The sequence below is a fragment of the Lepidochelys kempii genome, chromosome 5 (assembly GCF_965140265.1).
Source record: "Lepidochelys kempii isolate rLepKem1 chromosome 5, rLepKem1.hap2, whole genome shotgun sequence".
NCBI classification, from domain to species: Eukaryota; Metazoa; Chordata; order Testudines; family Cheloniidae; genus Lepidochelys; species Lepidochelys kempii.
Window position 1 is genome coordinate 133,356,326 of NC_133260.1, and position 20,283 is coordinate 133,376,608.

The following is a 20,283-nucleotide window of genomic DNA, read 5'->3' on the forward strand; positions in this document are numbered from 1 at the left end:
CAATATTTTAAAAGGGTAAACGAGATGACTTGGGTAATTATAGGCCTGTCAGTTTGACATTGAACCCTGGGCAAGATAATGGAATGGCTGACACAGGACTCGATTAATAAAGAATTAAAAGAGTAATGTAATTAATGCCAATCAACATGGGCTGATGAAAAATAGATCCTATCAAACTAACTTGATATCTTTTTTTGATAAGGTTACAAGAGTTGGGCAAATAGAAATGCCCCTGTTGTGTTTTGAGTTTCCTCCCAAAATTTTTCTAATTGAGAAGACTGAATTACAGTTACTGGGCTGTAATGTGCAAAGTGACAGCTGGAGACAGACTGCATCACAAAAAGGCACTGAATATGTGTATATCATTTTGCTATGTGTTTGTACAGCACCTAGCACAATGGAGCCCCGAACTGGTTCCGGCCTCTAGCTGCTACCACAATAGAAATGTTAAATCATAATGACTTCACCCAGTAGGACTGACAGGCGTGTTTTAGAATTCTGTCAGAATTCCAAACAAAGGTGGTTGTTCCTTATAGAGCAACACCTAATTCTAAACTATGGGCAAGGGTTTGGAGTATGGTGTGTTTCAGGATCTGATCAAGGGGGGAGATTTCACTTTTAGTACCATGAGAGACCACGTTTCTGCCACCCATTAGGTACAGTGGGAGAGCCAGTTCCTCAGTGGGGGTAACTCCACTGAAGGCCGTGGCCAGCTGGGGATCTTGCCCAGCATATTTAACACAGGAAGAAGAGACGAACTGCGGATGGGCATCCAAGGTAAATCCTCCCCTCGGGTAAAAGTGACATTGGCACATGGGGAGGGGGTTCCTTTGCGAGTTGGAGACAGAATTCTTCTCCCAGGACAAAGAACAGGAGGACTTGTGGCACCTTAGAGACTAACCAATTTATTTGAGCATAAGCTTTCGTGAGCTACAGCTCACTTCATCGGATGCATTCAGTGGAGCGAGCTGTAGCTCACGAAAGCTTATGCTCGAATAAATTGGTTAGTCTCTAAGGTGCCACAAGTCCTCCTGTTCTTTTTGCGGATACAGACTAACACGGCTGCTACTCTGAAACATCGCAGGACAGGGAGCTGCTGCATGGTGGCCACTACAGCCTCTCAGTCAAGACCCCAGCCTGGGTGTCTCCTGACTAAAAGTTCTTTCCACTGTCCAGCAGGGAGGGGCATCAAGACAGAGATTGTGGGGCTTCCTAGGGAGATGGGAGATACCCCTGTGACGCTGCACTCCATATGTTTTATGGAAATACGTTTATAAGTGTGAATATGATGTAACGGGGATATGCTTCATGCGAAGGGTCTCTTGTAAGGTATCATTATAAAGCTTATAATCTACTGAGTGTGGTCATCCTATTTGTATAAATGTATCACTCTTGTATCTGAAACTAGAAATGTGTAGCATAACTCTGAGGTCCTATTGTAATTATGCAAAGTGTGGGCCATTAATTGTGGTTTGGAATCTTGATGGCTCCCATTGACTAGGACAATTGACTGTAGATGGCTCTGTTTACCTGCAAGCCTCCGCTGCATACCTGCAGGCCAGTCCTGGAGGATTGGAGACTAGGGGTCTCCCAGGACATGTGAACATGTCACCTGGTACTGAAATCCACCTTTCACCTGGTGCTTTTCCATTTAGAAGGAGGGGTGGGAACCCAGAGAGAGACAAAGGATTCCCGCCTTGTGACCTGCTGAGCAGTTCTTGGTTAAAGTCTGTAGCTTTTGGGGGTGTGGACCAGACCTGGGTCTGTATTGCAGCAGGCTAGCATGTCTGGCTCAACAAGGCAGGGTTCTGGAGTCTCAGGCTGGCAGGGAAAATGGGCTCGGAGGCAAATTCACCACATCAGGTGACAGTCTCAAGGGGGTCTCTGTGACCGAACTTGTCACAACCCTAGAGGACACTGGAAGGAGAAGACTTGCTACCTGCCTCAAAGACAACAGCAGGTAGGCTGGCTGGCTTTCTGCACGCTCTGTTTTGTGGCTGGGTTACGGAGGCATGGGCCTGCTAGGTGCTTGGAAAAGGAGAGGTTTTGCCCTTGGAGAGTCCTAGCAAAAGACATGATGTACGGAGCTCCCTGCGGATGCCCCCATCAGGCAAACCCCGCTCCAAGGGCAAGGATTTCTCAAGGTGCCAATGCTCTCAGGCCCTTCAGTGTAGCCAACCTGCAAGCTAGGCCTGGAGTAGTGGTGCGTGGTGTTACTTGCGGGGAGAGACCACGTGTTTAAGGCAGGGTGCAGAGGCTATATGTTTGAGGCAGGGTGCAGAGCTATATGTTTGAGGCTGGGCACATGTATTGGTGCTTGGGCAGCTTTAACTTTCTCATTTCTGATTTCAAACTTTGTCTTCGGGGTTGGGGGGATGCAGTGGGATGGCCCAGTCATGGGATCATGGTTACAGCTGGAGACGGCCTGATGCCCCACACCCTCTCTGCTCTGCTAACTGCATCAGCCATGGTTGCTCCCTCTTTCCTTCTCTTGCTCCTGCCTTTGGACCTTCCTTTCTGTTATTTCCTGTGCAGGGAATGACCTCTTAGCCCTGGTGCACCAGGCCCTCCCACCACCTTTCCTCACACAAATCCCTCCGAGAGACTCCCTCCCTTTGCAAGTCTCACAACCACTAATCTACGAAGTCTGTGCCTCTCTTTATGGCCCTGATTGTGTGAACTCAGGAGGGTTGGTGGACCCCTGCCCCTGCACTGAGCCCACTGACATCAGCGACACTCCACACGTGAAGGGGAGCGCCCATCCCTATGCGCTTGCAGGATTGGGGTTATAGGTGGTAAATTCCCTAAGGCAAGGATGAACCGGCACCTGGGCTGTTCCTACTGAAGTCAAGAGCAAAATCCCTGTTGACTGCAATGGGAGCAGGATCTGACTGTTTATTTTTTGCTCTGTGTTGATAAATAATAGAACAAGAAGAATTAATATTAGTCCATGCAGCCCGCACCCTGCCATGGCAGACACACTCCCGCCAGTACATTTTCCAGGGTTTGTCTGGCCTGGTTTTGAAAATCCTGAGCAATGAGGATTCTAAGCAACCACGGATAACAGCTTCTCTCTCCTCCCCGTTTTGGAATGGCATCGACCGTTCCCCATCCATTGTGAACTGGCTGGAGTGACTCATTGGATGCTGTGGGTAAATAATGATTTGGAGGAAGTTACACAGAAGAGATGCATTCTGTGACTGTCCAATGTAAATTACATGGAAATTAGGCTCTGTGAGGCCAAAGGCCCCTGTGGAATAGGGCTGTTAGTTAACATAACACTTGTGCTAAATGAAGCGGTTGACACAGCTTTCAGAGTGTAGCGCTGCTTTTAATTTACTGTGCAAAGGGGCTGAAGGTCCACGTTAGCTCTTTGGGGAGAGAACTGCAGCAGCAAGGGTCTGTGATTTGTTCTTCCCCGAGAAAACAATGTCCCTCCAGAGAGGGTTTGTTAATGGTGTAGGGCACAATCTGATGACATAAAACACTAGCAAATTCTGTAAAGTCCAGAAGGACAGAGGTGAAGGCAAACCCTTCCAGCCTTCGATACCTCAATTCAGGGCAGGCTCCTTAGCGCCCAGTTCAGGACAGCATGTAAGCTTGTGCTTAACTTCATGTCCCGTTGACTTTAATGGGACTTAAGCATGTGCTTAAAGTTAAGTGCTGTGCTGAACAGGGATGTTTCTCTGAACTGGGTCTAAGGGAGGTTATTCTTCAGCGTCCCCATGAGTTCAATCTCTCATTCCCCCTCAGTCTTTTCTCCCTCACAAAAGTGGTCAACCTTCCCTTCCCTGCCCTCTTTAGTCAGTGTGCTTAGAGATCAGCAAGCTCCATGATCCATGTCCATCCAACCTGGGAAAAATATCCAGGTTACTGCTCTTGAAAGCCAGTGCTGTTTACTTTAAACATAAAGCATGGTATTTTGCAAACCAGGCCAAGCTCCTGACCAATGTTTCCTCTAATTTTTGACAGGCCGTGTGCGCAAAAAATTTCTTCTGTGCAAATTGTTGTGCTTCTGTGCCAATTTTTGTGCGTGCGGTGTTTCGCCGTGTGCGCGGGGTTTAGGATCTGTGTGCATTCGCACTGCTTAGAGGGAACACTGCTCCTGGCCCCTTGGATGCCATGTGAGAGCAGCATAGGAGACTTGGATATTTTGGGCAAGGGTACCCTGTACTGGTCTGCTGCAATGTGTCTGGCCAATCTGAGAGCTTTAGTGGGTCCGAACAGAGTCCCACCTAGCTCTCCTTGGTCAGAAGACTGGTTGCTGCAATGTGACACTTGAGAAGAGGATGTGGGGATGGTCCTCCATGGCTTAGCCCTAAGTGGAAGGAACTGGATATTGGTAAGATGGGAGACTGCATGGCTCAAAGGATTGGTGATGTGCTATCCAGTTTCTCAGCTGCAGGGCAAAATCAATTTGAATCCAGCCCTGTCTGTAGTGACTGAATCTGAGGGCTGTTCAGTGGCCCTGTATTTTACAAATAAATAATCTGTGGCCAATCATATGCAGATATACGCACTGCTCACCTCACAGTCATGCGGCAGCAGGGTAGAACTCCTGACCTTCTGCTTCAAAAACAAGAGCCTTTTCTGCCTGAACAAAAGATAAAGGGCTGTGAGCTCTGGTAGAACCAAGGTGTGACGAAGTGGGGATTTCCCCTTGTTATGTTGTATGTGAGTTTTTCTGTTTAGCCTTTGTGTGTTTTACTGTTTTGCGTGAATACTTTGTGTGCCTCAGTTTCCCTCTGTGCTGCACCAATACCTCAGTGGTGGGAATAGGGATGTGTGACTTTGACTGAGACCTCTGGGGCAGGTGAAGCTGCTCCAGTTGCCTGCACATATGCTATGACCGGTACCCTTCATAACCTGAGACCCAGGAGGGCGATGCAACCAGGTGACGACCAGGTGACTCTTTGCCTGGGAAACGAGACAAAGAGAAGGAGGAGGAGCAACGGGGGTATCTGAGGTTGGGTCACTGGAAGCTGGCAGTCTGCTTGCGGGGACTGGAAGAGGGGGAGTCCAGGCCACCTGGCCCAGGACTCCCCAAGATGGACTTGGCTGAATGTCACTGTTTTCTGTTGCACGCTGTGTTCCTGTTGACTAATAAACCTTCCGTTTTACCAGCTGGCTGAGAGTCACGTCTGACTGCAGAGTTGGGGTGCAGGGCCCTCTGGCTTCCCCAGGAGCCCCGCATGGGCAAACTCGCTGTGGGAAGCACACGGTGTGGAAGGGGATGGTGAATGCTCCGAGGTCAGACCCAAGAAGGTTGAAGCTGTGTAAGCTTCTTGCCCTGGAGACAGTCTGCTCAGAGAGAGGAGGCTCCCCCAGAGTCCTGGCTGGCTTTGTAGGGAGTAGTTCAAGAGCATTGCCCTGGTGACTCTGTGACACAAGGTTCATATCCCCTGATGGCTGAAACCTCTAGCAGGCAACATGATGCTGTGCACACCTATTTGAACAGCTCTGGCATTCTATCCAGGAGAAGGTAGCGGTCACACAAACAACAGATACCCATTCCTTCTGTGTGGAATGAGATAGGTGGTCTCTGCCCAGCTGCTAATGAACAGGTGTCCACCATGCAAGATCTATAGACACTAACTGGCATTTTTGTTGGCAGCTTCAACAGGGCAGCCAAGGACCAATTGGACCGCAGTTATGTTGCCCTCCATCCCGAGAGCTGATCTCTCTGAATCAGACTGGTGGGGCAGTGTGGGGAAGCTGGGATTTCAGTTGCCCCAGGCTGTGCCTGTCTTGTGAGTAATGGAAGGTGTTGGCTGTGAGTCTGTAGTTCAGGCTGACTTTTGAACTTAGAGCAGAGAGTCAATCTCTTTGTCATGTATAAAGAATCCAGCATATGCTCCCTAAACTCACAGTCTTTGGCTGCAGAATGAATCTTCTGAGAATATAAGTAAATCTGTTAATTAGTTTTTGAATTAAAATTTATTTTAAAATGAGCAGAGGATTATAGAACATAAGCATGGCCATACTGGGTCAGACCAAAGTATCCGGTCTTCCGACAGTGGCCAGTGCCAGGTGCACCAGAGGGAAAGAACAGAACAGGGTAATTATCGAATGATCCACCCCCTGCGTTCCACTCCCAGGTTCTGGCAGTCAGAGGTTAGGGACACTCAGAGCATGGGGTTGCAACCCTGCCCATCCTGGCTAATAGCCATTGATGGACCCGTCCTCCAGGAACTTATCAAATCTATTTTTTAAACTCTGCTATAGTTTTGGTCTTCACAACATTGGTCTCTGCCGGCACCACTTTGGCACTTTGCACAAGCACTGAGTGTACTAAAACAATTAAGAAAATAAAATTCTTGCTAAGTTCTGCCCAAGCAATGCCCTGTCCAGCGTTCCCCAAAGTGCAGCCAGACCCTGCTTAAATCTTTATGGCTGGTAGCTGCTGTTTCACCTCCAGCAGCATGGCTCATCCTCGCAGAGAAAGGAGAGGGTGTTTAGGGTAGAGAGAAAAGGCAGGGCAGAGAGAATCTCCTGGGAGATGCAAAACAAGCTCCCTGGATTGCTAGGACCAGTGGTGACACGCGCCAGACAAAGGAGCTGGCATTCTATAAATGCGGCAGCCAGCATCAGCAATTGGCTGATTGCAGCGAGAGCAGCCTCTCTGTCCAGGGTCTGGGAGAGCAAAGAGAAAGGAGGGGAAATCATCCTATTCTGCTGGAAGTTCACTGGCTGAACCAGGTTTCAAGAGCAGCAAGCACCTGTGTTTGGGAAAGTAAGTGACAATGGCATTCTGCTTAGCTAGTCATTTGGGGGTTTGTATGTTTGCATTGCAACTTTCCTGGGTGTGCACAAGTTTGCCGTCAGGTATACACAGCAAACTGTATCCTCCAAGAAGGAATTCCTGAATTCCTTTTGCCATCAGCTGCGTCTTTCTTTATAATGACTCTCCTGTGTCCTGTCTCTGTAAAGCTAATAAAAAAGCAACATATCAGACCAGCTGAAGTGCTATGAAAACTGCTACTTACAGGTTACTGAATTCAACCAAAAAGAGACACTTGTGTTGCACTCCTTATGTGACTATATTTTTCAGGCTATCGAAAATTTGCTAAAACTTGGCAATAAAAATCTCAAGCAAGGAGCAAATATTTGCTGCTTTTGATCATTTTAAAAAAAAACGGAGTGAGGATATTTAAAAATGATATGAAATCTAAACAAACTTTTTAAAACGTTGGCTTCTGTGATTTTATAACCCAACACTGTGGGCCTAATTCTGTGTTGCTCTACTCCCTGTGCAGTCATTTCCACCAGTGCAAAGAGGGTGTAGAATGGCACTGGATCAGAATTGACACTCGTTTTACATGGGTGTAAATGACTGCACAGCAAATAAAGCCCTTTGATTTCAGAAATAAAACGAATATAACTCGATAGCATGGTCTAATGGCTTTGAACATTTAAAAACAAAGCTTTTAGAAAGCCTAAAGTAGCCAGCTTGTTATGCATATTTGTGCAGTAGATTGTGTGTAAATAATGTGTATTTAAATACTATGAATATCAATAGATAAAGATATACAGAGAGAGCTTTAAATTCTAGATTCACACATATACATTTAAAAAATCCGTATTCCATCACTACTCCTTTATCCTGTAGTCTATGGTATACTGTGTGTGTGATAGATATGTGAATGAATTTCATTTAATGGAACAGTTCCCTAGGAGGAAAGATTTAGGTTTTTCCCCCCTTCCAGTCTATCTGAGAAAAATAATATCAATAACACTCTTAAGAAACAATATAAATAGCACTTAAAAAAAAAAAAGGCTTCTTAAATTGCTTCTTACCTGCTAGTCTACAGTGGTTCCAAATTTCATGTTCAGGTCTATTGCACAAAGCTATGTTTGACTAAGGAAATGAATAAATAATAGAAAGAACATGTTTCTAAAATAAATTGTCAAAACTTCCATAGGAGCAGGATTAGACCCAGGATTGTGTATGCTAGATCCTTTCTCTAAAGATTTGTGTTTCTTTTTTGTTCTTAAAATTCCAATATATAAACAGCTTTCTCTTTTCCGATTAAAGTGGTTGCAACACGAATACCTAAACAAATAAAGGCAGTGTTAACAAAGCGTATATCCCAGCAGAAATGCCATTACTAGGGAATATGCACAGCCAGCAGAGTGTGATCAGAACAACATTGTTCTGACCACACTCACCCTGAATTGTGTAGACTTAATCCTGATCTCACTCGCACCGTTGGAGATGAGTGCTCCATTAAAGTCAATGGAATTACACTGCAGTGAGATCAGGATTGGGCCCTTTGTCTCCTGGTAGTTTTCATCTTCATATAGAAAGGTGGGATTTGCCAAAGTGGATCAGTTTCTTAGTGATGATGGGGAGCAATAACTTTACTTAAACACAGCAGGCCAAATTAATTCCTGGGGTAACTCCATGCAAGCCAGTAAAGCTGCACCACGTATGATTTTATCCCCTTGTGTTTGGAAGTTCATATGTGCTGAATACACACAATATGATACATATACAGGGTCCAGTCCTGCTCTCACTGAAGTCAAAGGAAGGCTGCTCTTTTGCTGAGGTCTTAGATCCAGAACACATCATCCCTGCTTCCTTCTCAACATGGCTCAGATTTCTTCTGTCACTAAGAAAGGGGAGGACTCTCCTCACATGCAAGGCAGATCTAGGTGGTTCAAGCAAACGGGTACCCTTCCAATAATAAGTTTTCCCCGTCAGAATTGTGGCAACAGATGCACAAGCAGAGAGATACGGCCAGATACAGCAGTTGTCATGAGTTGGCGGTATAACTGAAGGGTGGTCTTAGAGCAGAGGTTCATCCACAACCCTAACCCTCAAGAATTCCTATAGGATTCACATAGTGCTTGGATTTTCTTTCTGATCAGGAAAGCCTGGACCGTGACACTTGTATATGATATTTGGGAAATGAATTTGACAGAGGGTCTGTGCTTTAAAGAAAACCATTTGTACCAGGGATCCATGCCGTGGCCTGTTAAGGGTCAGTTACCTCTGCCTTCCAGGATAGGGGAGCAGCACAATGGCAAAAGGGCAAGAAAATATTTTACAGACAATAATTTCTGACACTAATGTGGGCTTAATGAATACAGAGCCCAGGTGTTTATCTTTAACTAATGTTGCTTTATAAATAGCAGTGAAACAAAGGCCATCATACCCATGCAAATCTGTCAGCCCTTGCTCACACCAAACTCCCACTGGAGCCGAGGAGAATCTTGCTTGAGAAAGGACTGTGGGGTCTGGCTTTATAGAAATATAAGTGCAGCGAAACAAAGGAGGGCAAAGAATGTTCCTAATGAGCGAGCAATGGGAAAAGGACAAGGGCAAAGAGGTCTGTTTGTCCATGTGCAAGGGAATTTAAATCTCATTGGCTTTAATTGAAATGTTTAAATTCACATTTTGCTGAGAGGAGAACAGACCCTCTATGCTCTGCCATGTGCATATAGGCTCAAAGCTGGTAGATCTACCGGCCTAACTTTCGAAAAGTGACTCCTGATTTTAGGTGCCTCAATTTTTAGGTGCCCAACGTGAGACCTCCTGAAGAGAGAGAGAGAGTGCTAAACATCCACCCTCTGAAAATCAGGCCCCTTAAAGGGGTCTCAAATTGGAGCACCCAAAATCACGCGTCACTTTTGAAAAATTCCAGCCATATTTCTCAGTAAGTGTTAGATCTGACTAGGCTGAAAAGCAACACTGAATCATGTTAAACATGCCTTGTCGAAATGTGCGATGGAGTTGTAGCCATGTTGGTCCTAGTATATTAGAGACACAAGGTGGGTGAGGAAACGTCTTTCACTAGACCAACAGCTTCTCTCTCTTACCACCAGAAGTTCTAAATATAATGGCTATATGAATATTCTACAGTAGTATCCCCAGAAGACTGTAATACTAATCGAAGCATGTGGGTTTTAGGCCATTGCTTTAGAACACTGCAGTTCTCTTTTAAAAAGGACTTGTTTCTAGTCTGAGCGTTCCAGGAAACCCTGGCTTCAGAGGGGAAGGTTCCTGGGATCCGAGATTTCACAGGATAAATTTTGTCACGGGTTTGTAAACATTCAAAATCTCTGCCTTGGCTGCTTTGTTTCGTCTTTTGTATTCTCCACAGTGTTGTGCTTTCAGATATTCCACAGTGACATGGCCACAATGGTGGAGGTATGTGGCTTGAGAGTACAAAAGAGCCCCCAGTTAATTCAGACCGTTTATTTTCCCCTTTTGCGTGTATTTATTAAAGTTCATTAAAGGTGGTCGCTGTAACTCTGTTAAACACAAGAAATATTGATTATTGTTCTGGTTCCTACAGGCCCCTAACAAGATCAGGGCCTATTGTTCTAAGTGCTGTACAAACGCACAATAAGAGACAATTCCTGTCTTAAAGAGCTTACCACTGAACTAGACAAGACAGGCCAAGGAGGAGAAGAAAATGGAGGCACAAGGAGATGAAGGAATTTGCCCAAGGCCACACCCCAGAGGTAGTGGTAAACCTGGGAATAGGACCCAGGTTTCTTGATCCCTAATCCAAGGCTCTATCCACTAGACATCACTGCCTCTTTTTTATCTTCTTGCCTTTAAATCTGATATCCTTGCAAGGGGAACTCCTGGCACATGGCTCCTGGAGAATCCACTCTCTATAGGAGACACAAGGAGCTATGGACAGGTAGTGGGGGTGGTGACATGGGTGGTTATTCCTACATTGGTGAGCATTAGGCCCAAAAGCCTACTGTCCATATTCTGCTTTCAGTTTAGCTAATTCAGTCCAGTCCCAGGGGAACTCAGACTCGTTTCTACTGGGTTTTCTACCAGGGCTTCAAAAGACCCAGGGTGTTAGTGCTGGCCAGTTTAATATCTTGTGACATCCATGCCAAATCTTCCCTTCCCTGCTGGCTTGAGTTCCACAGCCCAGTGCTACCATGAAATTGAAGGGAGAAACAATGGGTTTCCTCTTTCTCCTTTGTTCCGCATTGCACTAATGCACACTGAACAAAACTCAGCACAAAGTGTTTCTCTGGGGCTCTTTGGCCTCTGTTTTAAATCAACCCGGCAAGTATCTGCCTGGATTGTGAAGCAGGCTCCATCTTGTGTTTCATTTCCTGTTATTCAGGGGCTGAGGGGACTCAGAAAACCTCACTGTGAAATATTAAATAGCGAGTGTTAACATGCTAGTGGGCCTCCCAGTTGGAAAAACAGGGCTGCGCTGTGGGTGTATTCTTGAGGGGCCTGATCCTTGATGTCAATGGGAGTGTTGATTGAGCAAGGATTTCAGGATTGGGACCAAGGGGCCACATTCATCCCTGGTGTAATTCCACGGAGGTCAAAGGTGTTAGACATGGGATAGATTTAGTCCAAGATATTTGCTTATAACCAGCCTGTTAGTAATTACTGAGTCCCAGCCTCCATTGCAGACCCGTTCGCCCCCCCCCCCCCCCATTAATCGCAGCTTCAACAGCCATTCGCTTTGGACTATCCGAGCAGAAATGTCGTTTTGTGCTGGGAATTCCCGCTGCCGTTTCTGCCTGAACACCCATTGAGGGTGTTTAATGCTTGTGCGTAGAGAGGCTGTGAGAGCTGCTGCTATTGAGAAAGAGATCTTCATCTATTCTCCACATTGTGTAACTTGTATGGCTACATCTGAACCCGCGTGAATTTTTTTCTGAGGAGGTGGATGGGGTAACGAGTTGCTTCTGATACTTGTTTGCTTGAGGTTTATTCTCATTGCTGCAGTTTAACTGCTCTGTGAGTGACCCACAGTTTGGCTGGGAGGGGTTATATTTAATCTGCATGGCTTGCTTGAACTCTAATTCTGTGAATACAGCTCTCATGTCGCGAACCAGCATCTGTCACATGATTTTGGGTCTTGCTTGCCTGATCCAAGGGAAATGAGCCAAATTCTGTTCTCAGTTACAGTGATTTAAATCCAGAATAACACCACCAATGAAGTAACTCTGGATTTATACCTCTGAGAGCAGAATTTGTTCTCTTGGATCTAAACTGGCATTTGCCTGGTTCTTTTTCAGCTTAGGTGAATGTAGGACTTTTTGTCTGTGTCTGGCGGAGATGAACTGAAAGAGTTTAATGATGAAGCCATACCTGCAGATTAGTGCAATGTATATTCCTGTATTATAAATGTAAAAAATAGTGGTTTGACACCGAATCGCAATGAATAAGTAGCTGTACAAGAAACAAACAGCCGGTGGATGATAAAAGTTCCATATACTGTATCAGAGAAAAATAAATAATACAGCACTTAGATGTGTAATATTAGCATAAATCAGAAGCGGCAAATAGTTTGAAAGCAAGGTGGGGAGCAGGGAAGGAAGCACTGATGCAGCTGAAACATAAGGCAGATCATTCCTTGGTATGCTGGCCGCTTTGCAGTGTTAGATATAGGGGACACAGAATGCCTTAAGAGATATCTTGTATGTGGCAGTAGAAGAACGAGCTAAAAGAAAGAAATGGACCAGAGTTGTGGTTGGTTTCTGAGACAGTAGAATTACTGCTGTGTCGCACTAGGTTGATTGTAACTGGGGAGATCTCTGTCCCAAACCCTGAGTAGATATCGACTCTGTAAAAAGGATTCATGGGGGGCGGGAGTGTGGTGTTTGCTGATCTTGAACAAATGTCAGGGATGCAGTGGTACATTTTTAATATGTCACACAGGAGCTGGACTGATAAAGACAGCTGTTTGCTTACAGGACTTGTGTTCACAAATCCGGTATTGTCCTCCACTGAAAAAAGAGAGGGGAGCCAAAGAAAGAATGATGGGAAGGAGTGGGCAGTGCTCATCTTTCCAAAAATAACACCCCTGCCATGATGGGATCAAATACTTGGAGGGATTTGCTGAAGTGAGGCCAGTGATCTATTCTAAACCATTCTCCTGGAGCATTTCTCTCAGTGCTATAAGTAAACCCCAGGAAAAGAGGCCGTTGGTCAGTATTTGCACTCTGGATTTAAAGTAGGCGTTAAACAGACTCAGAACTATTACAATGCACATGCCACTATTGAAGTCCAGACTGTAATGGGTGCCATTGCCACTAATAAAATAAACAGCCCAGCCCTGGAGAGTTGCCATGTATCTGCTTTCACACAAGAATAAACTTCTCTTTCAGCAAAGCAACCAGCATAAGCTGCACATGATTATAATAAGCAGCTGCGAGGAAGACCTCATTAAAAAGAGAAAGCATAAGCATCCAGGCAACTTCTGTACCAAATCAGGGATGAGGATGGGGAACATGATGTACAAAGTCAGCGCAATACCCAGACTTCTGCAGTGTTTTGGCAAGTAAAGTACAAACTAGCTCTTTTAAATGGGTTCAAGAGATAAATGAAATATACGTTCTGTTGTGCAACCGTAAGGTAAGAAACCAGCAGCATGAAATGAATGAGAGAAGATTCCCTGCAGGAACAATCCAGTAGGACCCAACATTTCTGCTTTTTGTTTTTTTAAGAGAGACAAGGGTGTTTTGGTGAGATCATTCTACCCTCTGGTAAAACACAGTTTAGAAAAATCAGGTCTTGATAGCAGCTGCGAAATTATAACAAAATACAAATGTTCTAGGACCTGACTGAATATAACTGAAGATACCAAAGCAGAGCTGGGGATTAGCCATGAGAACATATTTAAAAAATGGAAGGATGCATATTCAGTGAAGAGCTCAGGGGATTTTGCATCTCTGTTCAATGCTTTCATGTCCAACGCATTAAGATTGAAAGCTCTATGGTCAGGGACTATATAACACTGTATATATGTACAGTGCCTAATGCAATTGGGCATCAATCTCTGACTGGCCTTCTAAGCACTACTGTAAAATAAATCATAGTAATGCTGACAGTATTTTCCTGATGGTTTGGTATTTAGGGTGCTGGATCAGGACTTAGAAGATCTGGTTTTGAACTCCCAGTTCTGCCACAGACTTCCTGTGTGAACTTGTGCAAGTCACATAATGTTTGCCTTCCAGCCCCTGCTCAAACCATGTCACCTGCACAAGGAGCGCTTCATAAATGAAAAGATGATGATGATCGCCTAGCAAAGACTGTGCAGTGAGGGGATGAAATCGGTGGATAATTCTGAGCTATGGATGTGAAGGGCAGTGGGGAAGGAATACTTAGTCTAGAAAAAAAAGAAGGGCGGTGTAAATCACTGAGCAGCAGAAGGGTCTAAGCGCCTAATGGTGGATACAAATCAACTTAGGGTAGGATTTTCAGAAGAGCTCAGCATTGGCCTAACTCTGCTGCCAGTGACATCAATAGGAGCAGAGTCCGGCCTATGATGCGTACTTTGTGAAATCCTATCTGTGAACCACATTTAAATACTATAGAATGCAAATTACTTTAGGCTCACTGTAAGGCCGTATTGGTCTGGAAATTGGGCTCTATACTCTGTGTAGCCTGCGATATAAGCTGGTTAAAGCTAGGAAAGCTACATTTTAGCTGAAAACTCAGATTTTTTGTCACAGTTTCCCCTGCAGAGCCCAGTGCAGTAGCATTTATAGCAGACTCACCAACACTGAGCGGTGAAAATAAAACCAGAGTTAGTATCTTTCCATTGAGCGTTTACAGCTTTTCCACGTTGCTTTTCCCTACCCCTTGAGCCCCGACTGTTCTAGTGATGAGCACACATCCCGTTGCTGAAAAGTCCTTACTTCCAGCAACAAGAGATTAACGTGGATTGGAAGGAGAAGCAGACCACTGCTTCCCTGAAGGGTTGTACTAACATATTCTACAGTCTCAGTCATAATTAGACAATGCTACAATGCACTAGTGCTTTTTCCTTAGGGGGAGTATTTCTCATGGTGATTGGTAGATGTCAGGGGCCAATCCTTGGGGCCAGCTGGGCTTTGCTTGGTTTAGGACCCAGGGTGGAGGTGGGCAGCAGTGGTTGTATGCCATATTTATCCCTTTTTGCCCTATTCAGAGGTTGGACTCCGGGTGGTTTGGCCCCAAGCACAATTCAGAGCAATTTCAGGGCTAGTGTAACTTGTGTCAGCTGGTAATGGTCCCCAGAGGGGCAGTTATGCTGTCTTGGGATTGTCAGAATGCTGCTGCTCTCTGACCATGTCCCCTCCCCAGTAGACCTCCTGCGCTGGGCTCTGTGAGGAGCAGTGGTGCGGCACTTCCTCTATGCTACCTGGGGATTCCTTCGTGCCAGAAGAGCCCTCAGATGTCTGGATAAGCCAGCTTTGCAACCCCTTGGGGTGCCATAAAGGCACTGTCTGGGGGAAGTCAGGATCTGTCTCTACGTGTGCTCCTTCCTAATCCTCTGACAATACAAAGCTAGTTCTCTATATCCCACTGCAGTTACTGTGTTTGAGATCGTAGTGTGGGCAGGGAGTGGGACACAGGGGTTACGGTTAATCCATAGTTGGGAATGGCAATCCATCAGCCAGGGCAGGGATACATTTCAAATCGCTAGCAACACTCTCATCTCCCATGGAATAATAGCATTATACAGCCTGAAGGCAGGTCTGAGGCCTCTAACTTCCCCTTATGGTCCTCTTTGCTTTTCAGAGCCTTGAGCATGACCAGAAAGATCTTCACCAACACCAGGGAGCGGTGGAGGCAACAAAACGTCAACAGCGCCTTTGCCAAGCTGAGGAAGCTCATCCCCACCCACCCTCCGGACAAAAAACTGAGCAAGAACGAGACACTCCGCTTGGCCATGAGGTACATCAACTTCCTTGTCAAGATCCTGGGGGAGCAGGGCCTGCCTCAGGCAGGAGTGACTGCCCGGGGGAGTATACTGGGGCTGTTCCAACAAGCCCCACATTTGCAGAGCATGGAGGAACTGACTCTGATTGAAGACTGTGGAGTCCCTTCTCCGGGCACAAGCAGCAACATCGCAGAGTGCTGGTCAGAGTCGTCGTCTCCCTAGCAGGGCAGTGAGTGATGCAGTCCTGGTGTTAGTTTGATCGTCCCCTTTGCATAACGTGTGGATTGTTTGCCTCTGTACAGTATTTATCTATTTATATCTATTACTGTTGCATTAAATATATTTTTATTTAAAAGGAAAGGAGGTGGAAGGAGGACAATGGCTTGGATGACTAGGGAGTGGGACTCTTGGGAATTTGCAAGGATTCAATGTAGTGATTTCACAGATTTATGGAAAAAATCAAAGCCAAGAGGGGACCAGTATGATCTGAGCCCCTGTATAACAGAGGCCATAGAATTTCATCCAGTGAGAGCTGCAGTGGAAGAGATTATTCTTCCTTGCTACATAAGGCTTGTGGCTTAGCTAGTGTGTTTCACTTAAACAATATCCAGCCTCGACTGAAAGGTTCCAAGCGATGGAGCATTTACCACATCCCTTGGTCAGCAGTTCCAAGCTAAGAGTTTACATCTTATTTCTGTATTGAATTTTTCTAACATGTAGCTTCCAGCTGCTGGATCTTGCTTTGCCTTTGTCTGTTAGACTGAAGGGCTCTCTAACATCAGAATGAAGCACAAATGAGAATATAAAAAACCAGCCACCAAGAAATTAAAACAGAAATGCCAGCTATGTTGAAAGAAGAAATGTTATGGGCGAAGTTTCAGCAGATGCAGTGGAGAGAGTCCATCAGCAAATCTATACCCAGCTGTGGGAGCACTGGGGCGGAGGAACTTGCCGTCCTCATTCTGGCTCCATTCAAAATCCACAGAGAGGCTGCTCCTCCGACCTTCCATGGCAGGACTTAAAGGGCCAGGAGGTAGCCTTATGTACATGAATCCCCTGGCCCAGCAAAGGCCCCTGTATGCAAACCTCTAGGCAAATTCCACACCAACTGCAGACCACGCCAAACAAGAGCAGGAAGCGGGGACTCTGTGAAGCTATTGCTGGCCAGAATACAGGCCCGCATGAGTCCAGATTTTTCAGCAAATATGTGTGCCCATTTGGCACGCTTCCAGTGGTTCTCAAACGATGGGGTGGGCCTCCCAAGGGGGGCACGGGAATGTGTCAAGGAATGTGGGCACTCTGGTTGTGTGGGTTTGGTTTTTTTATGCACTCTGGGCTCTGACTGTCAGTCCCGCGTGGCTGGGGCTCGTGCAGAAGCCGGGAAGCAGGGATAAAGGGAACAGGCAGAGCCTTGCCGCCCCCCTCAATCCCTCACTGGAAGGCAGCCGGGGCTTGAGCTCTCCTTCCCCCCTCCTCAATCCCTCACCGAGGCAGCCTGGGCTCAGGCTGTCCTTTCCCCGCACCCCCAATCCCTCACCTGGATGTGGTGGGGCTCTGACTGTCAGTCGGCGTGGCTGTAGCAACGCAGAAGTAAGGGTGGCAATGGGGCGCTAAGTCTGCTGTGAATGGTGATATTGATGCATCTGATGAAGTGGGCTGTAGCTAACGAAAGCTTAATGCTCAAATACATTTGTTTGTCTCTAAGGTGCCACAAGTCCTCCTTTTCTTTTTGCGAATACAGACTAACACGGCTGCTCCTCTGAAACTTTTCACATTGCCACCCTCACTTCTGTGCTGGTACTGGCTGGGCACCTGGCCAGCAGCTGCTGCTCTCCGCTCTGCCTTTAGAGCTGGGTGGTGGTATATGTACCGGGGGGGACCCATAAACCACTACAGACATGAAGAAGGGGGGCCCAATCAAATAAGTTTGAGAACCACTGCTGTAGGGAATACCTAAATTATATAGCAGATACTGAGATGGTAACATTTAAGTATCTCAGGCAATTGTCAGGTGTTTAAGGATGACCACGTGGAGTGGGAGAGCAATTGCACTGTAGAATGTTGCTCACCAATCAGTTCATTTGAGTATCGGAGTTGCCCTCCTGTGTCAGCAAAGATCTGAACAGCTCGGAGGTGTTAAAAAATCAACTTGAACAGCAGGTAGAAAGTCTAGGGATTCAAATGTAAAGGGTTTCTGGGTCAAATCCTGCTCCTGCTGCAGTCACTGACAAAACGCCCGTTGAGTTCACAGAGATCGGGAGGTGGCACGCATATCTGAGATTGAAGTACATTCATTATGGTTCAACAAGAGGAAGTGACCCGTGCTCTGCCAGATCTCCTTGGCTGCTTCTGCCTCCTAGTGAGAAGATGAGCCGTCTTCAGAAACTGTAGTTAGGGCTTTGAATGCATTACATTGCTTGCAACATTTACGCTCGTAGCACAGGGAATCTGTCACCCGATGATCAGTTTCCTATCAGAATCACACACACCTAACATACAAACATTTCCACATTCCCTATATATTCATTTGTCTCAGGGGAGCTGACAAGGAAAAGATTTGGCCCAGGCATGGTTTTTTGCTGATCTGAACACTTACGAAGACTAAAGTTTGTCAAAAACATTTCAGCTGTGGCTCTGTGATTGCTGCTGTATTGCACAGTGGAGCTAGTAGAAACATTTCAAATACTGACAAAAAAATTTTAGTGAACAATTAATTTTATTTTTCAAAGAGCTCTGGTTTCCAGCCTAGTTACTCCTAGATTTTGGCACTTTGAGGACATGAAATGAGTGAAGTGGAAACATCTGAGTGGAAACACGCCAAGAGTCTTTTTCATGATCTGTGAAGTTCATGCTTTATCCTTTCCTATGCCCACTTGAATGTGGCTACTTGGATTGATATTGTCTATTCTAGGCATAGGCTCAAATGTAACGGGCTAGCTTCTCATCCTGGGTATCTGCTGGCTTCGATGGAGTTACACCAAGGATTTGGCCAAATAGGTGTAAACATTTACATGTGAGGATTGTTGGCGCTATTCTTTCCATCAGCCCATTGCTATCATTGGAAATGTTTTCTCATCAGCAAAGCAAGTCAAAACAGATCCATTCTTTGAGCTGAGTATTGTTGTCAAGGAAAGGGAAGAAAGCCTAGCAATTAAGTAATGTGAAATGCTTGTTATTTATATATTGAAAACTTTTCTTATTTTTGGTTCAAATGTTTTTTGTTCTCTTTTCATTTAGGATCTCCTACTCGGAGGTACAGCATGTGTGTGACTAGATTTATCTACCAAAGATTTGTTTGTCAGGTCTTCTCTTCGTTTTTTGTGATTTCTTATCTGTATGGCTGTGAACAAATATGGTGTAACTGATCACATTTTGTTGTATACAGTGTTATTTAACTGCTAATATATTCAAAATAAATTATTTAAGAAACTAACCTTTTTATCTTTCTAAACTTTACTCTTAAATTCAAAAAACATCTGGCAGGGGATATCAAATAGTAAAGCAGAATGAATTATAACACCAGGACCATTTTCATGTTTGTCACTGACACGCTGCTTCTGATTCTTCAGAATAGTTTACCGGCAATGCTTAGAAGTTAGAGATGGTCCAAAAAACCAAGGACAAAACCAAACCACGTCCCTATATTTTTTTGGAAAATGTTCTTACTTTTTTTTGGTCAACGTTTCATCAAAGTGTCAATGTTTGAAAAATTATGGCCAGCTCTTTGGTTGATCAAAAAGTTGTAGATCAGTGTTGCAAAAATGTTAATTTTTCCCCCAAAATTTCACAATTCAAAAGACTGGGACCCAGTTGTGGATTTTGAACACCCCAACAGACTGCGATGTTCAGATAGGGGCCACTTGCCATGTTCTTATTGGGATCCAGGTTTGAATTTCAAATATCCCCAAAGCTCAGTGATGCTTAGAATCCAGATTTCAGAGTAACAGCCGTGTTAGTCTGTATTCGCAAAAAGAAAAGGAGTACTTGTGGCACCTTAGAGACTAACCAGTTTATTTGAGCATAAGCTCAAATGCATCCGATGAAGTGAGCTGTAGCTCACGAAAGCTTATGCTCAAATAAATTGGTTAGTCTCTAAGGTGCCACGAGTACTCCTTTTCTTTTTAGAATCCAGAGTTTGTTTCTGGCCCATGCCTGTACCCAAAAGGTTGGTTTTACAATCTAGTCCCCAGTGGTTGTTGGATGGGGTCTAGGAAGGCCAGTGGTGACAATGCTGTGGTGAAAAGATGGGAAGAGGGTCTCCTGTCACTTGGAGATGGGGCTCATGCCTGCTCTGGGACTCATTCCAACTATAGGAATGGAGGCTCTGAGAACTTGGGTCTGTTAACTTCAATGGGAGATTTGCTTGAAAAAAGCGTGATCGGGCCAAAGGGCTCTGGAGGAAGAAAATCTGGGGCCTGAATCTCATTTACACTCATGCCCCTTAAAATCACCAGTGTGGGGTAAAGCAGCCTCAGTGTCAGGAGAATAAGACCTGTAGTTTTAAGGCCCCTGCAGAGCTTCCCACTGGACACCAACAATTTCTGTAAAGCGGGGCTGTGTGACACAGTGTGTGTGTGACCTGCGCAAGGCATGGCTGATACCAGTCAGCTCTGTGTTCTTGGGGAACCAAGGTGCAACA

General features: G+C 45.4%; 1 protein-coding gene across 2 annotated transcripts; it reads left to right on the plus strand.

Moving 5' to 3' along the window:
• Positions 1-1,021: 1,021 nt before the first annotated feature.
• On the plus strand, positions 1,022-19,062 carry TAL2 (TAL bHLH transcription factor 2). 2 transcript variants are annotated; one of them, XM_073345985.1, is made up of 2 exons: positions 1,022-6,733; positions 15,503-19,062. In XM_073345985.1, exon 2 carries the CDS (start codon positions 15,513-15,515, stop codon positions 15,864-15,866), a length of 354 nt encoding a protein of 117 aa, XP_073202086.1. In that variant the 5' UTR covers positions 1,022-6,733; positions 15,503-15,512; the 3' UTR covers positions 15,867-19,062. The 2 variants fall into 2 exon arrangements, with proteins under 2 accessions (XP_073202086.1, XP_073202085.1); XM_073345984.1 differs by lacking the exon at positions 1,022-6,733 and adding an exon at positions 13,187-13,273.
• Positions 19,063-20,283: the final 1,221 nt, after the last annotated feature.

Coding starts and splice junctions, on each gene's coding strand:
- TAL2 (XM_073345985.1), top strand. CDS start 15,513: ATGACCAGAAAGATCTTCACCAACACCAGGGAGCGGTGGAGGCAACAA.